Source organism: Myotis nattereri, assembly GCF_964212035.1.
Source record: "Myotis nattereri genome assembly, chromosome: 3".
Taxonomy (NCBI): domain Eukaryota; kingdom Metazoa; phylum Chordata; class Mammalia; order Chiroptera; family Vespertilionidae; genus Myotis; species Myotis nattereri.
Window position 1 is genome coordinate 205,881,371 of NC_138077.1, and position 19,053 is coordinate 205,900,423.

The following is a 19,053-nucleotide window of genomic DNA, read 5'->3' on the forward strand; positions in this document are numbered from 1 at the left end:
GAGTGCCTTCTTTGGGGGCCTATTACTTCGTTGGTTTGCTTTTGTGCTTTTGTCTGAAAAAGCAAGGACCATGCCTTTCCCATGTCTGGACTCTTAGGACTGAGCAAAAGGCCTTTGCTGGTGTCTGAGGGAGGAAGAAAGGAAACAAGAAGGACGTAAAAGGCCAGGAGGAAGGGAAGGGGGAAGGAAGGGCGAGGTGGAGGAGGAGTGGCGATGGGGAGGAGGAAGCTGCTGCCCAGATAGGTCACATTCTCCGCCTGAGCCCACGTATACCAGGTAGCTGGCCTGAAGGCAGGGCTCCCCTCCAGAGGGACCCAGGGGCCGTCCTCCTGGGACTCAGCCTCCCCTCAACTCTGTGCCCGTGCTGCCTGGAGTTCCCAGGAATCAGGGCTCCCCCGGCCAGGAAGAGCACCAAGGGCCTCCAGCTACCCGGCGCCCCGCCCGCCTCACCTGCACAGGGCAGAGAACGCAGCTCATTCTTTGCAAAACAAATACCTTCTCCGGAGCAGCGCCCCAGTCCGACTCCGTCTTGTTTAGCGCACCGACTAATCCACTTATCGGGGATAAAGCGCCTGTGAATCCCCGTTTGATAAAGGCAGCCACAAAATTAGCAAAAACGTGCCCATGGCTCTGACGCAGCAAACAAGAGGCTGGGGACTGTGCGGGGAGACGCTGTCTCTTTTCAGTGCCAGGCCCTGAGAGACGCGGGAGAGATCCCGGCAGAGATGGAGCTTGCTAGCTGGCGCTGCAGGCTGGGAAGGCCTTGCCTTGGGGTAGACAGGAAGGGGTTGGCAAGGTGTGGGAAGGAACCCGGGTGGAGTCCCTGCCCCATTCGGTACTGCATGCACCCCAATGCCAGCCTGGGTCCCCAGCTCCCATTACAGCCACCTTCATGACCCCGGTGCTCCCACAATTCCAAATGCACCCCCTTGTGATCCCAGCTCTTCAACGCTTACTCCAGGCCAAGCAGCATTCTGAGTGTGTCCTGTGTTAACCCATTTACTCCTGACAACAGCCCTCTGAAGCTGCTGTCATCCATGCGTCACAGATGAGGAAACTGAGGCACAGAGAGTTCAAGTCACTTGCTCAAGATCACATGGCTGGCAACCGCTGTTTCCACTTGGAGAGGTAGATTATCTGTTTATAATCTGTCATTTAACTTAGATAATAACGTTCCAAGTGAACCATAGCCAAAACTCAACCCACATCTTCAACCACGGCCCCTAACTCTGACAGCAGCCCCCCAAACCACCTGGCTCTGCCCCCCACGACCTGTGGTCCCCACCCCTGCCACTCTGCACAGGGCCTTCAGGTTGCCGAAGCCTGGGTGCCCTGCATATGATCGGACGGACGACTGCCAAGGGCACCTCGTTGAGTCACTGACAGAGCGGAAGTGGTCCCACGTCCACACTGGTGACTGTCCTCGGGGCTGTGGGCCTCCTGCAGGCCCCCGAGGCCTCTCTGCCCTGCCGCAGGGAGCTCCGGGTGCTTTGCTGACCTGGCCTACCGACCATGGCAGCGGCATTAGTAATGAGCCCGCCACGTAGAGGGAAGCCTGGGGCAGAGACCTGAGCGAAAACTCAGCTGGCTTATCTGAGGGTGGCTTTGAGGAGGGGCCTCTCCTCTGCTCCAGGTGACAGGGGAAGGTCCCGGAAGAGGGAGGGGCCAGGAGGGGATTCTGGAAGGCTCCATCCCTGTGCTGCCCACACGCCCACCAACCCTGGCCTGGGAGGAGGGGCTGGTCCCAGGCCCAGGGGGCGGGGACATTAATCACAGGGGAGCACCTGTCAGGGTGGCATCTGGAACTAAAAGGAAACACTTGGCAGAAGGGCAAGGCTTCTCACCCCGGGCTCCTGGGGCTCTGGGACCAACCACCGCCACACCTGGAGGCCAGGGCTGGGAGCAGGGCATCTGGGGTTCAGGCAGGCAGCCCCTCTGTGCCTGCAGCAGAAGGCACCTCCTGAAGCAACCCTGGAGCTCAGGGCCCAGGAAGGAGCCCACCCTGATGGGGTGCGAGCTGGTCGTGAGCACAGAACAGGGCAGTAGGGCTGGAGGAGCCCCCAGCCCGCCTCCCCTGCACCTCGGAGCGATTTTGGTTTCCCTCTCAAGCCTTTCTGTCCTGGGTGGTCGGTCCGCTCTGAGTCACTGCAGGGAGCTTGTGCAGAGAGCTGGGGAGTGGGGAGGGCAGGTCGAGGTCATTTCAGCCAGTGCTTCTCGAAGGTTCCTGTGCACGCGAGTCCACTGGGAACCTGTTCACGTGCAGACCAGACCTGGAGTAACGGGTTTGGTCCTGTCCCTGCTACTCTGGCAGCCCAGCACGGAGGCCAGACCCGAGTTTGGGATTCTGACATTGTCCCTGGCTGCCTACCTTGAGCTTTGCCTCTCTGAGTCCGCATGAGCCCTCGGGGCTCGGTGAGGATCAACAGCTAAAACACCTGCTTGACCGCCAGGTTCTGAACAAGTTGGGGACGCCGTCACCGCCGTGGACAGTAACAGATGCCGAAACAGCAAGCCTGCCACGTTAGGGGCCACGCAGGGCAGGACCCCAGTTGGGACAGCTGCTTCTCCCAGCGGCCTAGAGAGGGAGAGGGCGCTGACTGGGGTCGGAGTCGGCAAGGAGCCTGGGGACTGTGGGGTTGGGGAGGCATTATCTGTGGTGGGGAAGGGAAGGCAGGCCCTGGGGCGTCGTGTCTCAGTTTCAGCCTGGACACACCCCCTCTGTGTAAGACACTTGCCAGGGCTGTCACGGGACCTTAATCCCCTGACTCTCTGCTGGTCCCCAACACCAGCAGGACGGAGGGGCAGGAGTGGGGCACGGGGTCTCCTCACCGCCCCCGTCCGGTGCTCAGTGCTGGAGAAGATTCCCCAGGGCTTTGTGTCAAAGGCGGGGAGGGAATCCGTGGCACTCGGAGCAGAGAGATGACTGTATGGCTGTCCGCCAACCCTCCGTCCGCAGTGATGGGGCCACTGCCACACCCGCCGCGCCCTCGGAAAGGCCTGCCAACCCCAGTGTCTCCAGGCAGTAGAGTGCGGGCGACTGCGGGGTCTCTATTAGTAAAAGGAGGCCGTGGGCCAACTATTTCCAGGTGCTTCCAGCTTGAAGGCGGTTGCAGAGGGGATTCTCGTTCCATTCAAACAACCCCTCCCTGACTCTCTTCCTAAAGAAGCGGGCAGTGGGTCAAGGAGTTGATGCAACGGTGAGAAGGTGCAGGCTCCCCAGTCCATGCTTCAGAGGTGCCAGGCCTCAGACCTGTGGCTCAGATGGTGCCTCGTTACCATGGAGGCTCCCCAGGCCCACAAGAGAGCGACTGGGGCAGCCTGTCGGGGTGGAGCCGGAATTTCGACCTTTAACAGCGACCCCACGCCCTTCTGAGGCTCAGGTGTGGGAACCACTGACTCTCAATTTAATCTCCTACCCTGCAAAGAACCCACTCTCCAACAGCCTTGACCAAACCAGACACTGTTTGTGAGCACACACACGCACACACACACACACTCACACCCCGAGAGGGCATGTCACTGACGTACAAGGCTGCCCTTTCCACCTTCTGTCCTGGCCAGTTCTGCTGTGCAAAGCCCTTCCTCACTCTGAGCTGAATCTGCCTCCCATGACCTCTGCCCTCGCCCATCACCCCTAACAAGCTGGCTCGCTCTGCCCCAACCATGAACAGCCCCATGGAGGATTAGGGTGAGAGGCAAAGGCTCCCTTTGGGCCTCACTTTACAAAATCTGACCACCTAGCCACCCGGGACAGTGGTTAGAAAGCAAAGGTGGACCTCGGGTGGGCCTTGCAGCCCAGTCAGGCCAAAGGTACTCCCCTCGGCAGGAGGGTGCCAGGCGCCAGGATACCCCTCCTCCGCCCCTGCCTGGGCAGCCCCCTGCTCCCCTGGAGACTCCTGACTCCTGGTTGGCTTGCTTGTGTCTTGTGGACTAACTGGGAAGTCCTGGAAGGCAGGCCTGGGCCACAGCCGGGCATGAGACAGATGCTCCATGTCCAGTGCGTGCCCATGGCCGTTTATTCACCCCTACAGTGCGTGCCAGGCTTCGTGCCTGAAACACAGGCCACCAGGACAGCCTGGTCCTTGCTTTAGGGGGAGAGAACAATAGCCACAAAATTAAAATTCAGAGGCAAACCTGCTACCCTGGGAGGGAGCATGGCCATGCAGACTGGCATGTCAGGGAAGGCTTCTGGGAGGAAGTGACCTCTGAGCTGAGATCAGAGAGAGGAATAGGTGAGGAGAGGCAGAGGGAGAACATTCTGGCAAGTGCCCTGGAAAGACGACTCTACGAACGGGTTGGGGTGGGGAGAAAGTCCTCATTGGAGGCACCACCAAGGAAATAAGTGCCCATCGCTTCTCTCGCTAGGTCAGCCTCGTGCCCTGTCCCTCGGCCACCCTGGGCCATCGTTCACTGGGGACAGATGGTGGAGGCAGGGCCGGCGACCACACGCCCCGGTGGGGGGAGTCCAGTGTTTGGCCCAGCCCAGGCAGAGGGCTTGGCGTTTGGGGGTGGCCGGCTCACTGCTGCTCCCCATCCCGGCCGGGCAGCTGGAATTAAGCAGGCCGCCAAGCCCCAGCGGGTCCTTATCTCGGGGAGACAGTTGTTGGGAATCACTTTGACTGAGTGGTTTTGTCTCCCCGCATTTTCCACTGTCAGGCGGCCTCGGGCCATGGATCAAAGGCAGGGCTCCGGCGCTCAGTGCACAGGGAGGGGCTGCCACGCTGATCCAGCCAGATCCCCCCTTCCACCCCCTACTGCCCCCACCCCTGCCCGGACCCAGGTCCTCTGGGCCCCCAGAACCTGCGCCAGCCCAGGCTGTGGGCCTGGCATTAGCGAACTGGACAGGTCCCAGAGAGACTAGAACTGTTGGGAAAGGAGAAATGGGAGAGGGGACAGGAAGGGGGCGAAGGCAAGGTGGGGGAGGGTGCTGAAGATGAAGAAGGAAGAGGTGTTTGTGAGAGAAATCTGGAAGTGAGAGAAGCCGTGGAGGAGAGAGATTAGGGGAAAGAGAATGGGAGGGGCTGGATTTGAGAGGAGAGAAGGAAGGAGGGAGAACAGAGGGTGTGAAGAAGGCAGGAGAGGGGAGGGGTGGGGGAGGAGGGAAGGGCCCAGGGGAGGGGGCAGAGAGGATCCTATCTGCAGAGGTGTAGGAGGCTTATGATGGGAGCCAGGAGAGGGTGCCAAGGGGGTGCTGTAAATAGGGTGAGGGGCCAGGGGGCTGAAGGGAGGGAAGGGGCTGGGAGCAGCCAGGCGCTGGAGGGAGGAAATGGAGAGAAAGAGAGAGCAGGAGCCGCGTGCAGGAAAGAATCACGGGCTGCTTTCCCATCAGCTGGGCCGAGAAAGTCTGGGATGAGGGGCAGGCCATGGAGGCAAGACTGGCTGGAGGAAGAGGAGGAAGGGGGACGACAGGCCTGGCGGGGCTAGGGGTGGGGTAGAGGCCATTCTCCCTCCAGAGAAGGTGCTGGCAAAGAAGGAAGCAGAAGCACAGAGTGGGGTGACCAGCCGAGACTGCACCAGGGCCTGACCTTCCAGTGATGCCCTGGGGAACAGTGGCCCGGATAGCTGATGCTCCTAGAAGCCCCAGACGCCCTAGGGCAGCTCCGAACTCCCGTTCCCACCCCCAGAGGTGCTGGAGAAATGTGCACAGCTGGGGAGAGGGCTGAGGGAGAGAGGAGGCCTGGTGTGAGGGCCGGGAGAGGGGGAGGCCCTTGGCTAAGGTTAGGGCAGGCAGATGCCTGGACAGGGAGGCAGGAAGGAGCAGGGGAACTCAAAGGTGCTGGGAGAAAATTCATTCTGCAACAGGAGGTCTGGGGCCTGGCCCTGCACCCCCTCCCTGTGTGGCCGGGGGAGCCCCCACCTGCAAAGAGCCACCCACATTGAGCCAGACGCCGGTGTGCTTTGCATATATCAACTCAGACTAGCTCGCTGAGACAGGAGCTATTATTAGCTCTGCTTTACAGGGGGAAACTGAGGCAGAGAGGAACCTGTTGGGAATCATACAGGTAGGAAATGACAGTGCTGGGGGCTGGGACCAGGCCCGGGGAGTCCAGAGCCTGCGTTCCGACGCCCCTGCTCTCCTGTGTTTCAGGCACTGGAATAGCTGAGATCCGAGAGCCATGGTTGGAACCTCAGAGATGTCACCGGCAGGTGGAAAACAGACCATTTCTGTGACAGGTACTGAGTAGCAGCAGGGTTTCCGGGGCCAGGCAGGTGGGTGCAAGTCCAGGCTCTGCCACTTGTTAGAAACTCAGGCAAATTATTTAAACTGCTTGGTGCCTCTGAACGCCCCCTTGAAAGAGGGAAGTAACTGAGGCCCTCCCCTTGCAAAGGAGGTGTTAGGTGATTAAATAGCACAGCCTCTGGCCTGTGAAAAGTGCTCGAAAAACGGAACCATTATTATTATGATTTGCCTAGTAATGCAAGTATTCTGAACATACTGATAAAGTGTGATAAATGAACAGCGCAAGCACCACTAGCCCACCCTGAGGGGTGAGGGAAGGCTTCTTGGCAGGGCCAAGTCTAAAAGGGTCAGCAGCAGTGGGACTGGGGTGATGATGGGGTGCTGGAGGGGAGTCCCCTGATGAGCAAGCAGCAGGTGCAAATTCTTGGAGGCGGGGTGGAGCATGGCCCTAGGGGACCCTCAAAATCACCCCGTCTCTCCTACCTGGGTCTTGCCCGGCCTCCCAGGTCCAGGTGCCGGGCATCCCGGCTGCCTCCCTCCCGCTGGGGACCCCAGGGATGGGCCTGAGCAGCTCCGCATCCGCCCACCATATTAATTGCTAATCTCCCTCATTTTCTTCCTCTCTATCTGCGGGGACTGTCTCGCTCAGAGCCCCCGTGTTAATCAGGAAGAAGGACAAATCCGCTATTTGCATTCTTTCCCACCGAACCAGGCAGCTCGGCACTGCTAAACGCGAAGCTCCGCAGGCCCGGGCTGAGGCCCCAGGAGGGGGAGGGGGGTGTGGGGCGGGCGGGGGTCGGGGGAGAAGAGGAGGACTCACGTGCTCATACAAAGAGCCCCTAGGAATCACGGACTCTGAGCAACAAGGCTCCTGACCAGCAGTTCATCCATCTCTTTAATTGCACAGATGGGGAAACTGACGCCTAAAGGGGGCGGTCACACAGTGGGTCAGAAGCAGAGCCAGGCGGGAACTCAGATCTTTCAACGTTCCAACTCGTGACCAGGCCTGGCCTAGCTGAGCCAGACCTCCAGTCCCAGAAGAAAAATGGCCTAAGCAGAGACACCTAGCAGGTCATCCCTAATTCCGTTTCTGATCAGGGCAGGGGGAAGCAGAGAGGGAAAAACTGTCCCTTATTAAGCTCTTCTTGTATGCCAGGCATGGTACTAAGTGTACGCAGTCTCATTTATTTCTCATCATCCTGCAAGGTGAGTAGTGTCAGTCCATTTTACAGATGAGAAGCCTGAGGGCGCCTGAGGGAGGCTGACCGAGGCTCAGAGAGCTCATGTAATTTGTTTGTGGTCACACAGCAAGTAAGGAAGGACCCGGGATCCGAACTCTGGTCTGTAGGATCATTCCATGGTGTATCTGAATTAGACACCGTTTAAGTATTTGCCACATTATTTGCTGCTGTCTAGTCTGCACCAACTTCCTATCCCTTCCTATTTTTCCTGAGCCAATCCGACCTCCCCTTTGAGACTCCTCCTCTAGGAAGTCTTCAGCAGCCAGGCCCTCCCTCCTTTAAACTCTTCTGCTCTTCCTATCCTGTCTGACCAGAAGCCCCACTAAACTGTCAAACACTGATTCTCTCATCGGTAAGAGCAAAGACAGCCATATGCATTCCTTATCTGGGCCTCCACTGTTGTTAATAACAGAAACCAGATAAACGAATTTGAAGGAAATCATATGTAATGACATCCAAGTGCAAACTACGTGATCAGCTGCCTCAAAAAGCTCTTGGGAACAGACCACAGCTACATGTCATCAGGCCTGAAGCATGCCTGGGGGGGGGGGGTGTCACCAACGGTGGTTGGAGACCTACTATGTGCCAGACACTGAGTTCTGTGTGTTAGCAAAGAAATCATCATGCACCTGCTGTCACTGCGTCACCTGTGGTCCTACTGAAGACCCTGGTCCGACCTCAGGGGTGCCTGGAAGCATCCAGGTCTCCCTCCCCTGCTTGTTTAGGCCAGGAAGGGGCAGCGAAGCTCCCGCCCACACCTTCTCAAGGGGTGCAGTCTAGATTGCTGCAGATGTGTCAGTCGCGGGGGGAGGGGGGGCAAAAATTGGCCAGAGCCCTGGAGGCAGTCTCCAACCTGTCTCTTTTGTCCATACTCGCGGAGGTGGGCTCAAAACCCCATCTTCCCAGAATCCCACCTGGTCCTCTAAGGAGGAGGAGAAAAGGCCAGGTTGCCCTCCTGCTCTTCCTCAATGAGAAAAGCCCCAGAGTCACCTGGAAGCCAGAAAATAAACCAGCCCCCCAGTTCCTAGCAGGACCTGTGCATGGGCATGATGCACCGCTCACCAGCAGTCGAGAAAGTTCCAGATCCCAGGCTCGCCTCTGTCCTACCCCCTGGCTCCCCTCCAGGAAAGGAGGGTGGAGCAGCAGAGACATAAACACGGTCTGTTTTATGGGAGAGGAGGCTCTGTCCAGGCCTCTCCCTGTGGGCTGGAGGCTGCAGTGACCTCTGATTGACGGGAGCAGGTGGTTTTGTTTGGCAAGGAGCCGCCAGGGGGAAATAACTCAGCTTTTCCCACTGAGGGAGGTTAACCGTGGACAAAGGCAGCACTGGATGTGAGAGCAGGATCTTGGCAGGATCTGCGCCCCCAGGGGCTGGAGGGGCTGGAGGATGCCCAGGGCCCCAGGGCCAATTCTCTGAGCCCTAGAGCAGGCCTGCCAGGAGTCGAGGGGAAGGGGCACTCGGTGTGGGGGCGCCTGAGGAGCTGGGAGGACAGACCCCAGGCCCTCAGTTGGTGCTCTGATCAGGGGTGCAATGGGGGCTGGCAGACAGGGCTGGGGGGCAGGGGCGTCCCCGGGAGCTGGCTGGCACTGAGTGGGGTGAAAGCCAGCGGGGGAGGGCAGACACTGTAAACTGCCACTTGGCTTCGGGTCCAAGAATATCTGGCCACAGACTCTTGGCCCTTTCCACAAGCTGACCTCTGACCCCACACCATCATGGTTGGTCATGGTGAGAAATGGTGAGAAATGGGTGGGTGGGTAGATGGGGTGACTCAGTTCGTTTTTCCCTCATCCTGGGAAAATCACTCAGAGCCAATGTCCTTCTGATATGAGCTGGTCAGTCCTTCCATCCCAGCTCATCCTGGACCAGAGCCCTGGGCGGGGGTGCGGGTGGGGGCATATGATGGGGGAGAGGGGGCAGTCTTTCCTGTGCTTTCTGCAGAGTGGGGTGCTACCCTAGCATCCTCTCTCCCAAGACTGGGGTCAGCAGAATACCCTATACTGTTCTGGATTGGAAACCAACTCAGTTATTTTCCAACCAATTGAAGGGAGTGAAGGAGAGAGGGAAGGGAAGGGGGAAAGAGGCAGGAAGAGAGAGGCTGGGAGTAAGACTGTGTTAGAAGCCAGGGCATAGATTGGGGGGCGGGGAGTGGGGTGCACATTTATTGAGCACCTACTATCTGCCAGGCACTTTACTCAAATTTTCCTTTAGTCCTTGTGGTACTCCGAAGAGGTAGGGATTACCACTCTCATTTTCAGATGAGGAAAATGAAGCCCAGAGAGGTTAAGCAAGCTGCCCCAGGGCCACACAGCAATTTAGGAAGTGGCAGAACCAGCACTTCAGGGCTGCTCTTTAGCAAGGCCATGCAGGGGCCTGAGGGAGAGGCCTCTCAGGGAAAGGGAAAGCCTAGAGGAGACCCTGAGAGCTGCAGGGAGGGGAGGAGAGCGAAGGGCTGGCGGCCCAGAGGAGCGTGGGCTGGGGTTAAAGCCCCATGTTCCTACAACCCGCTAAGCCGGAGAAATGAATTCTGATCCCTCCAAAACCCAACCTTGGAAAATGCGCGAGAAGGGTCTCCTTTCAGGGGAGCAGGAAATCCTCCACACCTCCTCCCGACGCCCCGTAATGCCAGGATGTCCCCAATCTGCTTTGAGGAACGGAGAGATTAAGAATAATAAAAAAATTGCAATAAAATGTGTGTGAAGGAGGGGGTAATTGTGGACAAACGCAGCATTCAAATTCATTTTTCAGCTCTTTTACACACCATTTCAATCTTATTTTCTGCTTGTTAATGAGATCTTGTTGCCTGGGCTAGGCAAAACCTTCCAATATCAGGACGTAATTGCACATAATTTTCTCTCCTACCAGTGATTTGCATCAGTTTTTTAAAAATTCTGGGCTATTTAACACCCGACAATCCCCCTCCCCGTCTTCGTGCCTACAAATCTCCCACTCCCTCCTCCTTCCTCGTCCCTGGTCCAGCAAGACTCATTTTAAATGCTTATTATAAACGCAGGGTCACCAATAAAGGGGTGGGGGTGGGGGACACAAAGAGGAAGTGACAAGAGAACCAGGCCAAGGAGTTTCCTGTGCCCACGCACGAGGGGCACAGCTCTGCTCTCTAGAGGAGCAGGCTCGATCTTATCCCGCCTGAGGGTCAAGGGTCACGCAGATCTGCCTTAGAGTCCCGTCACGCACCTGCTCTGTGGTCTTCAGCAAGTTGCTTAACCTCTCTGAGCCTGTTTCCCAAGTGTAGGGTTTCTGTGGGGCTTGAATGACTTCCTAGGGGCAAAGAGCTTCCATGGGACTTGGCACCCACAGGGGTTCGCCGAGAAGTGTCCTTCCCTGTGGGATAGGCTCCCCTGGAGGCCTGGAAGGATGCCAGGAGGGCGGCTGTGGGGATCTGCGGTTGAGGGGCACTCAGGAGACCCCATTCATCAAGAAATAAAAATCAAGCCTTGAGCCTGATTCCTACTGGTCTCAGGAGGAGCTCTGACCCTGGCTATGTCCCTGTGGCTGCAAACCCAACCTCCCCGGCAGACACAACACAACAGAACAGTGTAGTGGGCTCTGCAGCTGGACCATTCGACTCCTAGCTCTGCCCCTTTCCAGAACCTACTGCAAGCCTGGCACATGGGAGGGGCTTAATGAATATTTGCTGGCTGGATGGATGGATGGATGCAGGAAGGATGGATGACCCTGGACATGCCAGTTTCCTCATCTGTAAAAGGCAGGTCACAAGAACTACCAGGATTCAATGAGTGAGCGCAGGTACAGGCTTTGGCCTTGTCCATGGCTGGCCCATTGTAAGCGCTCGCTGCACGCTGGCTGCCACTGGAATGACTAGGAGCTCAGGCAGGAAAGACAAAAGGCTTCGTTTACTGTGACTGTGGCCTGGTGATTAACTGCACACTCAGAGGATATTTTCCATGAGTTCCGTGTGGGGGAAATGAATATGTAAATCCCTTTTACCGGCGCCTTCATGTTAAGCTCCAGAGAGGAGCAGAGGGGACCACAAATGTGGGACGTTATGAAGAAGCAAAGCGGGTGGTGGTGGCAAGACAGAGACGCCCCCTTCCCCCAGGCGGCAGCTGAGCCCTTGGCTGGGGTCAGGGGCCACTAACCAACAGTGTGATTGTGTGATCTGGGGCAATTTCCTCCCCGCTCTGGGCCTCGGTTCCCACTTCCCACCCTGGTGGACTCTGCATCTAAAACAGCGGGACGGGTGAGGAAACTCCAGCTGCCTCCCGCAGGCGGACACACACACACACACACACACACACACACACACACACACGTCCTGAGAAAGCCCCCGGCCCTGGGCACCGGCCCCTGGTCTCCAGCCCAAGTGACCCTTGACGTGGCCAAACTTTGTGCCCGATTCTTTGCTCAGGAGCTTGGCTTGGTGAGTGCTGCCATTATGAATGAATTCCTGCCGCCCGCCTCCCCCATCACACTGGGTGCTCTCCAAGAGAGGGCTGTGCTTCCACCGTCAGACTAGGGCATCTGGGGACCAGGGATTGTTCTCTTCTGTCCCTTGCCTCCTCTCAGACCAGGAGTCCTCTGGCAGGGGCTGGGGAATCCCTAAGGACAGGCCTAGGTGTCCCCTTATCTCTCTGCCCACTACCCCCAATAGCGTGCCCTGCTTGCGAGTCCTAGAGATGAGCCAGTGTGGAGTGATGAGTGTGCAGGTATCAGACTATTCAAAGTCATTACGGTTACAAAAGCTGCCTTTCGTCCTAAGCTGCCTTAGGCTGTTTTCCAAGGAGCTGCCCCTACAGGGGACAGAATGGGCTGGGGTCCCCAGCCTCCAGCGAGCCAGGAGAGAGAGGCTGATTTCCTCTCCAGAAGGGCCCAGTGCACAAAGCTGGGACGAACACACGCGGAGTGCCGAGTGCCTGGCCCTATACGGCTGCCTTTGGGGGTGGCCGAGGGCTGGGCTGGGAGGGGACCAAGCCTCATGGTTATCCAAACCTCTAGGAAGGCTTTACTTGTCTGAGTCAGCCCTGCCCATCCCCCCCTAACCTGTGGCCCTGGTCTCAGTCTTCTCATCCATGGCATGGGCTGAAGGAGCTCTCCCCTCCCCCGAGCTGCAGGTACCAGCTTCCCGAGATGGTTTCCTCTTGCTGCCAACCGATCTCCAAAAGAGACCGTGAGTGTGGGCACTTCTGAGGCAGGAGTGTGAGCGGCTAGGAGCTCAGGCTCTAGAGACGAGGGCTGGATCCCCGTTCTGTCCCTTAAGTAGACGAGAAGACAGGAAACGCTCTAGCAGGGTCTGGGTCACAGGGGCTCAGGAAGTCTAGCTGCCCTTGTCCATTTCGGCACGACACGTAGTGCGTGACTTGCTGTTTCCGGATGTGCACTGTCTGCCTGCCCTATGACACAGCCAGCTCCATAGGGGCCCGGGCAGGGCCTGCCCCCCTCCTGCTCCCTGGCCGATGCCTAGAACAGTGCCTGGCACCTCACAAACACTCTGAGTCCGGGGCCAGGCAGAGCTGAGATGAGTGAGTGGCTTTTTGTGGACTTCTGCTGGGCAGCCTCTCTGAGGAGTCCCCGAAGCTCCCAGCACCTGCTTCCAGAGCTGGGTCTGAGACAAAGATGGGGGGGCACCCCAGAGGGGCACATCTTCCCCAGGCAGTAGCGAGCCAGCCAGTGTGACGAGCAGGTACTCAGCAGAGCCCCAACTTCATCCCCCAGTGCAATCCCCTCGGGCCAAGGCCACCTGGGCAGCAGCGGCAGGGACCTGCCACCCTGGGTGAGGGGACCTGTGCCAGCCCACAGCCCAGGCGGAAGCCCCACCCCAGCGGGCCCATCATCTCCTTCTCTCCCAGGTGGGCTCCTCCTGTTGGGGAGACAGGATATGGGAGGTGGAGAACCCCTCCTCCTCCCCAAACCAGAGAGCCGTGTGAAGATGTCAGCGGGCCGCTCAGATGGAGGAGGGGCGTGCGGCCGCGGAGCGCAGAGATGCCGGAACTTTTGTACCAGACCCGAGCACCCCCTCGCCGCCCCCTGCCTTCAGGAAGTGTTCGCAGCTTAACCCCGGAGGGTCAGCGCACAGCAGCACACACAGCCTGCCCCCGGCCCGCCCTGCGCGCAGCCCCCTCTCCCTCCAGCAGCTGTTCACCTCCTGGTCCCCTCTGCCCCTGTCAGACCCTCCATCTGTCTTCACACCTTTGGTGGGAACCTCTGGGCGAGTGTCCGAAGTTCGCCCAATCCATCACGCCTCCAGCCTCTCCGCCTGCCCCGGAGCAGGGAGCAAGCTGCCGAGGGTGGGGCTGCATCTGGCTGCTCACGTGGGTGGGTCCGTTCCTCCTCTTCCCTCCCTCCCTGAGGTTCCTTTCTGAGCCCCAACGGTGCATGGAACATCCACACTGTTTAACAGCCCCCCCCCCACCCCCTCCAACCACTCCGCAAGGGGCCTGGTCTCCCAGACTCTCCTCTGTCCTGTGGCAAGAGTGCTGCTTGGGGGATAAACCTCAGCCCACATGGAGACCAGTGGCTGGGAAGAGTAGTGATCAGGGAGACAGGTGCCCTGAATGCAGCCCTGGTCCTGCCAATGTGTCCTGGGCCCTCCGTCTGTCCAGCGAGATGGCTGGCCACGTCCTCTCAATGGCCCTCCTCCAATTCCCAAGCAATGCTCCTGTTTTGTTGAGGCCAGGCCGGCCCACATTCTCGGTGGATACCTCGCGTCTCTGCAGCATCCTCCCTCCCCACCGCACCAGCTCGGGGATCCTGTTGTGTCTATCTCCTGACTCTGGAAGGCGAGCTGGGCCAGTTAGTCCTTGGCCCTAATGAGACGGAGGTCATGGCCTTGAATCCCCAAGAGGCTCCACTGGGGAAACGTCCTGGTCTGCAGGCTGCCTCACCCCCTACCGTGTGGGTCCCCAGGGGCTTGGAGCACCACCGTTAGGAGCTCTGAGTTCAGCTGCATGTTTACCAGGCACTCAACTCTGCATGGACCTGGCTGAGGGCTTTACACAGGTGGTCTCCCTTAATCCTCAAGGACCTTGGAGGTAGGTGCTGCAGCGTCCCCATTTCGTGGAGGAGAAAATCAAGGCTTAGAGAGGAGAAGGGAACTTACCCACAAGTAAATGATGGAACTACAATGCCATTAGCCCTGAACGACACACATTAATAGAGGCAAACAGGAATGAATCGAAAACATGCAGAGAATTAACGTTCTTGGGAATGTTTTAGATCAGCGGGAAGGGCTGTGTGCTAATAAAACTTTATTTACAAAAACAGGTAGCTGGATAGATGTGGCCAGGGGGTTGGGGTTGTAGCTGACCTCCCCTTCGGCCCCCTTTTTTTCATGCAACAGTTTCTATACTAATTACATTATCTTGGCAATGGCGGGGGGGGGGCGGGGGGAGCAGTGGGATGGGACAGAGAACTAATGCTTCCTTGACCCTGTTTGGTAACAGGCTCTGTGACAGGTGCTCATACCTATCAGCACGTGAGTTCGGAGATACCATTCTTAGGTTAGTGCCACTCGGCTTGACCACTCTTCTGTTTAACAGGGGATGAGCTGAGGCTCAAGGATGCTACCTTGCCTGACACCTGGGCGGAGGAGCTGGCTTCAAACCCCTCCCGGTCTTCCCCTTTCTACTGCACTGCAGCTGCTCAGGTAAGTTTGTATCAGACCAGTGGGAGGTGTCTCAGAAGCGGGGAGACAGGGTAAACCCATCTTGGATTTAATCCCTTCCCCTGTGCACATCTATCCGAGAGCCTGCTGTGGCCACAAGCATGAACTCGCCAGTTCCGCAAACTCACTAAGAACTTCCAGCATCACCTCGTCCTGTTCCCCGAACCCACCGCTAACCACCATCAGCCCCGGCATTTAAAGTCGGTCCCAGGACTCCTAACAGCACCGCCAGGCAATGAGTGACTCAACCAGCAACCAATCACACGCGAGTAAACAGAGTTCCGAGACCCAACAGGAGTGCCATGTAGCTCCTCGGCCACATTCTCTCCACCAACAGGACAGGGTCCTGCCATGCATTGGAAGGCCACTCCTGTGATAGGCGGGAGACGGAGCACAAGAGGGAATCCAGGAAGGACTCCTGGTTCTAGAACAAGCCCCAGCCACAGTCAAGTCCCCAGGAAATGTGCCCGGCTTCCACCAAGGCCCTGGCTGAAAATGCCTGGCGTTCATGGCCTGAACAGCCATGAGGTGGGTGGTGGCCAGTCTCACAAGCCCTGGGTGGCCTGGTGCCAGGAGCAAGTCTATAGCACAGTATCTATTTGTTTCGGGGCAGGGAGGGGGACAAGAAGTATGGAAACTTGTTATGCAAACCCTTTCTCTGCGTCCACCCGCTGGGCCACCCAGGCCAGCAGCTTGAGAAGACAGACCCAAGGTGAAGGAGCACGAACTTTCTCCCCAGGGAGCGCCAGCCTGAGTCACCCAGAGCCCTCGAAGGCTGGGCTGGTGGGCATCCGGCCACGGGGCCGTGGGCAGAGGGGCGAGGCGGCCTACCTGAGGAGACAGGCCGTTGCTGACGGGGTTCATGTGGTTGGAGGGCGCCGCCGCGTTCATGAAGCTGTCGGAGTAGCTGGAGAAGCTGTGGCGGGCTCCATAGGCGGAGCTGGTGTCCGCGGCTGCGGCGGCCACAGCCAGCCCGCCCTGGTGCATGGTGGACGGCGGGAGGGGCTGGGGCCGGTGCACGGTGCTGCTCCCATCTGTGGAGAGACCCAGGAGAGGGCTGAACAAGTGGCCTCGCCTGGAAGGGGGGCCTCCCAGGGAGGGAAAGAGCCTCCTGTTTGGAAAGCGAGCTCTGAGCCTCCTCCTCCCAGTGCCCATCTAGTGGAATGAATCTTCTCTTGAAACGGGACAAGCTGGCTTCTGGGCAGGGCACTAGGGACTGGCCAGTCTGCACAGACAGCCAACCAACTTGCCAGGCCACCTCTAGGCAACTGCACCGGCCCTGCTGCCCAGCGCCTGGCACACAGTGGGTGCTCGCTCAGTAACTCGTCTGGACGGAGTCAGACCTCCGTTAACCTATCCAGGCATGTCCTGATAGCATTTTTCGAGTAGCAGCCACCTGCCAGGTGCGTTTACAAACACTAAGGGTATGAAGCAAGACCGTGGTCCCATTTTATAGGGGGAGAAACTGAGGCTCGGAGGGGCTGGGACACTTGTGCGAGGTGACAGGCTAGTGAGCGGTGTGGTCAAGGTTTGCACCGCTGCATCTGCTCCTAGCTGCTCAGCTGCAATTCCGCTCTGTCAGGGCCCCTCCGTGCAGCCTTCCAGCGGACGGGACCATCATCCTTGGCAAAGGTTTAGTTTCTCATCAAGAACTCGAGAAGTTCCCCTGCTTCTCTCCTCAGCCTCCAGAGCTCCAGCCTGCCAGCCCTTTAAGAGGAGGCTACCGGGGCTTCATGAAGCAGATCTCAGGTCGTGGGATTCCTACTGTGTGCTGGCGGGGGGATGGGGGGGGGGTGAGGGCAAGGGGAGGGCAGAAGCGGAGACAGCATCCAAGGAGGGGGTGGGGAAGGAATCTTTCTCCTCCTGCAAAGCTCACCTTCTCTTCTGCATCTTAATAGGAAGACCCAGGAGATTCCTGCAACTTAGCAGGTTGAGAAGCTCTGCTCTCAATGTGGACCTGGAGGTGACCCTGTTAATCCTCACTGGATGCTCCGTGGCAGAGCCAAGAAGTTCAAGGGCAGGACCTCACCTTTTTGTCTTAATAGTCTGCCCTTGTGGAAGCTGGCAAGTGGTCATAAATATACAACCCTTGTTACTCCTTCTTTGTTAAGGAAGGAACGGGTGGGCGGAGGAGAGAGGGCCAAAGGGCATGGCTAAGATGCCAGGACGGGGCGCGGGCACTCACCTTGGGAAATGGTGGTGGTGGGGTAGGTGGAATCCGGCAGCTGGTAGGGGGGCAGCGTGGGCATGCCGGTGGGCGGAAAGCCCCCGGGCAGAAGGTGGTTGAAAGCTGCCAGTTGATTGGCTCCTGCCTGCTTACGCCAACGCGCACGGCGGTTACTGAACCAGACCTGTGAGGTCGAGAGTGGAGAATGGAGCCCTCAGCCTGGCTCCTGGTGGAGAGCTGAGACTTAGCTAGAACAAGGCCACCCCGACCGTCTCCCCCTCTTCCCCTCCGCCGTCACGCTCTGTCCAGGCAGCATCCTCCCCCAGGAGGACATCCCCACCTTTCTGTGCTGGGGACAGTTTGCAGAGAGCTGTCCTGGGCACGGTCCCGTTCTGTCCTCATGACCTCCCAGAGGGGCTTATGATCATTACCCCCATTTTACAGATAAGCAAACTGAGACCCAGAGAGAGTGAGTGACTTGCCCACATGACAGGCTATGTGACTCTGGGTACAGTGCTCTTTCCATTGCAGCTGCTCCTACCCAGAGGGATGGCAGTGGGTAGACTGTCCTTGTTCCCACACACCCAGCTCCCACCTCCTCCAGGAAGCCCCCAAGGGGGAAGCCACGCACCCAGAACCCACCAGAATCCAGGATGAGACCAGATGAAAACCAGTTCTTTGTCCGGAGCCTGAGGCCCCGCTTTGCTTCTCTGGCACAGGCCCCCTTGGCTGGGGAAACCATCTCCCATAGTCACGGGGGTTTGTGAAATAGGCATCAGTGGAAAACTAACCTAACATCTTTGCGACTCCCTTTCCTCCACGCCCTGTGCTGGCGCTCCACCGGTCTGTCCGTGCGGAACCACGAGCCATGTCCTCCTATTCCCATTGCACAGAAGGGAAAACGTAGGCTCACCGAGGTCAAATAACTTGCCAAGACCACACAGGTGCATCTAAGGTTCCAACTTAAATCAGCCTGACGTTCCAGAACCCACTTATCCGAATTTGCGCAACAAGATCTGGGCCGGGCCAGAGAAAGAGAATGAGTGCGCCAAACAGGGGCTGCTCTAAGGGGGCCCATCCCTGCCGCTAAGCTTTGCACATGCTGTTCCCTCTCTGACTCCTCAGCCTACAGGCTCAGCTGAATCGTCTCCTCCGACTCCAATTCCTTAATCACGCCCGGAAAGTAAGTTCAAGCAGGTGCCACCTTTTCTCAGAGACTCATGTGTGTTTCCTCACAGTTTCCCTATTTACTGTGGGTTTTTTTGACGATGCTTCTCTTCGTTCTTCAGGCTCCAGGTTCTGTGGGCGGAGGCCCTGCAGCCCTTGCTCACTGCTCACTGCTCTGTAGGTGCTCACCCAATACTCCATGAATGAATGAATGAACGAACGAACAAACAAGGGAAGGAAGAGAGGACTTTGCCGGGACTGGGGCCACAGGCTCAATTGGGAGCCCCTCCTTGCAGGGTGAAGACCCCAGCCTTCCCTGGCATAGGATCACTGAGAAGCCCTGACCTCCAGACCACACCTGCTGATATGCCAGCTGGAAGGAGGGGTCTTATGTGTCCCTGGTGTCGCTTGTCTTTCCTCCCAGGGGAGAAACGGGGGTCAGCTTTCTAAGCTGGTGGACAGAGCAGCCGCTTCCCACCAGCACAGGATTCACAGAGAAAGGAGTCGGGGCCGCTAAGTCAGGAGTGAACACTGGCACCCAAATAAAACCGAAGTCCCGACTTCTCCTCTCCCCAGGGCACCGAGGGCTCCCCGGGGCATCCTGTTTCCTGAGCCTAGTATTTCATCTGGCCCCTTTCTCCATGCAGCACAGACGAA

At 58.1% G+C, this 19,053-nt stretch overlaps 1 protein-coding gene across 2 annotated transcripts in view; it reads right to left on the bottom strand.

Annotated features, from left to right (window-relative positions):
* PAX7 (paired box 7) overlaps positions 1-19,053 on the bottom strand; it is a gene marked incomplete at both ends in the record, with an annotated part of 94,755 nt that overhangs the window by 18,552 nt on the left and 57,150 nt on the right. For both annotated transcript variants that reach the window (XM_081088169.1, XM_081088168.1), the window contains 2 exons: positions 15,894-16,096; positions 17,248-17,413. In XM_081088169.1, the coding sequence (XP_080944295.1) occupies positions 15,894-16,096; positions 17,248-17,413 (369 nt within the window). The remainder of the gene's footprint in view (positions 1-15,893; positions 16,097-17,247; positions 17,414-19,053) is intronic.